The sequence below is a fragment of the Myotis nattereri genome (assembly GCF_964212035.1).
Source record: "Myotis nattereri genome assembly, chromosome: 6".
Taxonomy (NCBI): Eukaryota; Metazoa; Chordata; class Mammalia; order Chiroptera; family Vespertilionidae; genus Myotis; species Myotis nattereri.
In genome coordinates, this window is record NC_138081.1 from 89136848 (window position 1) to 89141204 (window position 4357).

The window sequence follows — 4357 nt, forward strand, 5'->3', positions numbered from 1 at the left end:
TAGGGTGGTGGAGGCAACAGTTTGTTTTACAGAATGACTTTTTACTTTCCCATAAAACCAATATTGCCAGTCTTCCATTATTCATATTCCTGTGGAGAAATCTGTCAGGGGTTTTAGCCAGGGCCAGGAAAATAAAAATAAGAGCACGCCCTGGCTTCCTGTTTGTCTAATTGTAAATTCAATTTACATTCTGGGTAGGGATTTATAAAATTTGGCCACAGTTTTGCAAGTAGCTGCCAAATTGCAGAATTCCTTAATCCTTGGACAACTGCCAAATGCCTTCAAGCTCTGCTCAGCCCCTGCGCACTCTCCAGGCTGCGGTGGGGCTAGTCGCCACAGTCCGGAAGGTCTTGGTAGGAGTAGCCAGGGCAGCCTCTGTGGGCTTTGCAAGCGATGAGCAGGTGGTAAAACCCGGGCAGCAACACCAGGATGCCCACGATGAGAATGGCAATGGCCCGGCTGGGTCCTGCCTCGCTGAGGTAGCCCGCCAGCAGGAGGCAGCCGGTGATCAGGAGAACAGCGCCGATCAGAAACTGCAGCGCGAAGCAGGCAATGGCCTTGTAGGGAACCTGAGCGGGGCTTTCCTGACGCTTCAGTAAGTGCGATCTCGCCACTCCGGGACATCTTTGGGGTTTACAGCCATCTTCGGCGGGTAAAGTGTCCTTCTGAGGGTTCATGTGTCCATCGTCAGTGCTGGAGAGCATTGAATATTTCACTTTGCTCCTGGGGATCCCAGCAGGCACGTTGGTGCGAGCGGGCACCATAGCCCACAGGGTGGGTGGGGAGCTCGCCCCCGCCGCACAGTGGGCAGAGGTGTCTGGGTGCACGCGCCCCCCGCCCGCCAACGGCTCTCAGGCCACGCGGAGGATTGTCTCAGCATCTCAGTAACCTACTCCTCCCCGCAGCCCCCCAATTAACTCCTGGTGGGCGACAGCTGGTTTCTGATGGAATCCCTCTTTTATCATGCAAAGCTACAATCCTTTGGTTTGATGGTATATTGGTTCTATTTGTTACATTCTTAGGCCACTTCTAGTAAACTCCCAGACTTTATCGTTAAATTTAGATGGAATAGATTAGATTAGATTTCTTAGATTTCATTCAATTGCACAAGATTTCCATTTCCTCTAAAAGTTCATAATCACATCTCATTCTTATCTCCTCTTTCATTAGTCTAACACAGTGGTTCTCAACCTTCCTAATGCCGCGACCCTTTAATACAGTTCCTCATGTTGTGGTGACCCCCAATATCATTATTACAAATTGAACATAATTAAAGCATAGTGATTAATCACAAAAACAATATGTAATTATATATGTGTTTTTCGATGGTCTTAGGCGACCCCTGTGAAAGGGTCGTTCGACCCCTCAAAGGGGTCGCGACCCACAGGTTGAGAACCGCTGGCATGAAGCGAGCATAGCTAATCTGATCAGCCTCAAATGGAACCAAACCTGAGTGAACTCCTGGCTCTGCTTCTGGTAGGGGATTTGGGGACTGGAACAGGCCCTGTTCCCCTGGGCAGGATAGCTTCCTGGGGCTCTTTGTCCATCAGAGTGGAAGAATGAAACCACAGAGGGAAGATGGTATAGCAAAGGTGGAAACTGAAGAACAGGCAGAGACTCCCACTTGGGGAGGGGGAAAGAGTCGCACCTAGTTCCTTTTTCCATGGTTTATAAACGCTGCAGGGTTTTGGGGGTTTTTTTGTGCCTCCATATCCCCTCTGATTGGTCGGTATTCCCCTTTGATTTGGTTACTATAGTAACTCCTGAGCTCAAAGGTCAAACCTCACTTGGGACTGTGAGGCCCTCCTCCCTCACTGTTCTCCTATTCCCTCTGGGCTTTCTTCCTCCTTTATTTTTAAATTTAGACATTTTGCTACTCCCAGTTCCCTTGTCTTATGGAAATGTAACTGTTGCCTCTTCCAACTGCCTGTCTGATGGAAATGTAACCTTTTGTAACTCTAACCCTGTGTTTTTTTCATGGGTCCCCTTAATTTTAAAAATTCCCCAAACCTGCCTATTTCACCCCTAAAAATTCCTATTTTACTACTTCCTTCTGTAAAATGGGCATTGTAACATGCGCTGTGTAAGACTCTGAATACTTACTGAATGAAGTCTGCAAGCTGCCTTGCTTATAGCAGTTGCTCTCCATGAAACTTCAAGGCATTTCATCCCTACTAGTATTGGGGGCTCATTGTATAGATAACAGCTCTCCTGCAAGTTGTATTACCTGGACATTGAACTGGATGGCTTTGGGGGGTGATGTGCCCTTGGGAAAACTAGGGCTTGTTCAGAAGCAGGGTGGTCTTATGTCAGGCTATTGCAGAAGTGGTTTCTACGCAATGAGAGGCTGAATTGGAAACCTCTATATTCTTCTCTCTCAACTCCTATTAGAATTTTGACCTGAGCAACAGCCTCTGCTTCAAGGTTCTTCACCAAACAAATGTATGATTTTTCCTTTTTCTGTGATTACTTCCTACTAACCTGTTCCTTCTGTGGACTAAAGGGGCCACATGCTGACCTGACAGGCTCAGGGGAGGCCTGCATGGCGGACTTGCAAACTCAGAGACCTACAGTAACCACAAAGCATGGCCTGAAATTAAACTTTAACTAAAAGCAGTTGTGGTGGGTAATTACGTCCTAGGCCGGTATCTTCACTGACAAGGTCAACCTTTGCCTTAACTGAGCCTGTCTTTTTGCATCTATAATAGCATATCCTTGAAGTGTCTGGGTAACTTGAAACTTCCTTTTTCCTGGACCCCTTGGGGCACAACCTAATGTGCCTGGGCTCCAGGACAGAGACCACAATTCCTTCATTGTTATCATGTTCATTGTTCCTGCACCCACCAAGGTATGTGTCCATCATTTTACTTTTCATCCAATCACAGAGGTTTCCCTGCTTTGCTTTCTCCCGCCTCTCTAATCTATCACCAACAAACTTCATGTAGCACTCCTTGATTGCAATGTATAAAAATAGAGAAAACCCGCCATTCTCTGGAGCATGATCTCACTTCGTTGAGGTTCTGCTTCCTGGCAAATGTCCACAGTTTGACTCAAATAAACTCACAAAAAATTCTTCACAGGTTTGAATGTTTTTTTACATTAACACTTCTTAGTAGAGTGCAATTCATCTTAAAATTTATCACCTACTTTAGTCATTATGCTACTTAATTCAATTTAACCTCATCTGGAATGTATATTTTAAATTCAAACAGCAAGTTCTAATTTTTAAATGTATTCATTTGTATTTGGTATTACCTTGCTATCCAGACTAGAATATAAACTTCTCTGCGGAAGTAACTGTATTTCTTCAAAATTTTCTTACCTACAGAGAGCATAGCAGTGAGCCAGTTGCTTTTAGTAAACCCAGTGTTTGTTGGTTAAATTTATTACAAAATGTAAATATATAACAAGACAAGTCTCCCTACAAGTATTTAAATTTAAATTATAATATTACTATTATTAACACAGTATTTTATAATGCGCAATCTCTTCTCCCTAACATCTCTCAAACATCATCCCAATACACCAAGGTTGTGGGTTAGATCCCCATCATGGCACATACAATAATCAACAAATGAATGCATAAAAAAGTGGAACAACAAATCCATGTCTCTCTCTCTCTCTCTCTCTCTCTCTCTCTCTCTCTCTCTCTCTCTCGTCTCAAAATCAATATTATTTATTTTTTAATATATATTTTATTGATTTTTTACAGAGAGGGATAGGGACTTAAAAACATCGATGAGAGAGAAACATCCATCAGCTGCCTTCTGCACACCTCCTACTGGGGATGTGCCAGCAACCAGGGTCCATGCCCTTGACCAGAATTGAACCTGGGACCTTTCAGTCTGCAGGCCAATGCTCTATCCACTGAGCCAAACCAGTTAGGGCTCAAAATCAATATATTAAAAGAAATTTTAGTGATCTGGTAAAGTATTAAATAGATCCATGTGCTTTCATAAAGAGTTCTTTATTTCAACATTCACAATTATTTTAAATCAATGAATTAATGTTTAATTACAATAATAAAATAAATTTTAATGTTTCCCTGATACTCAATTTAATTGTAGTTAAAGAAAAAATACACACTACAGAAAACTCAGAACATTTATAATTCCTATTACATGCTTCCTGTTTTTTAATTTTAATACAGGATATCAATGCAGACTATCTCCTAAATCATTTTAATTTTTAAAATTTCAAAGTGTTTATCAATCTCCTGACAACTAATCTAAACACAGTTTACTCATTTTTTATTAATAAAGTATTATAATTAACATTTGCATAAGAACCACAAATTAATGCGTATATTAAAATAGCCTCTCTAGTTAGATTTTTTTAGAATTCTTTTACACTGATT

General features: G+C 42.0%; 1 protein-coding gene across 1 annotated transcript; it reads right to left on the reverse strand.

Annotated features, from left to right (window-relative positions):
* Positions 1-326: 326 nt before the first annotated feature.
* LOC308521929 (transmembrane protein 230-like) lies at positions 327-764 on the reverse strand (the record flags this gene model as incomplete). Its single annotated transcript, XM_081095104.1, has 1 exon — positions 327-764. One exon carries the CDS (start codon positions 762-764, stop codon positions 327-329), a length of 438 nt encoding a protein of 145 aa, XP_080951230.1.
* Positions 765-4357: the final 3593 nt, after the last annotated feature.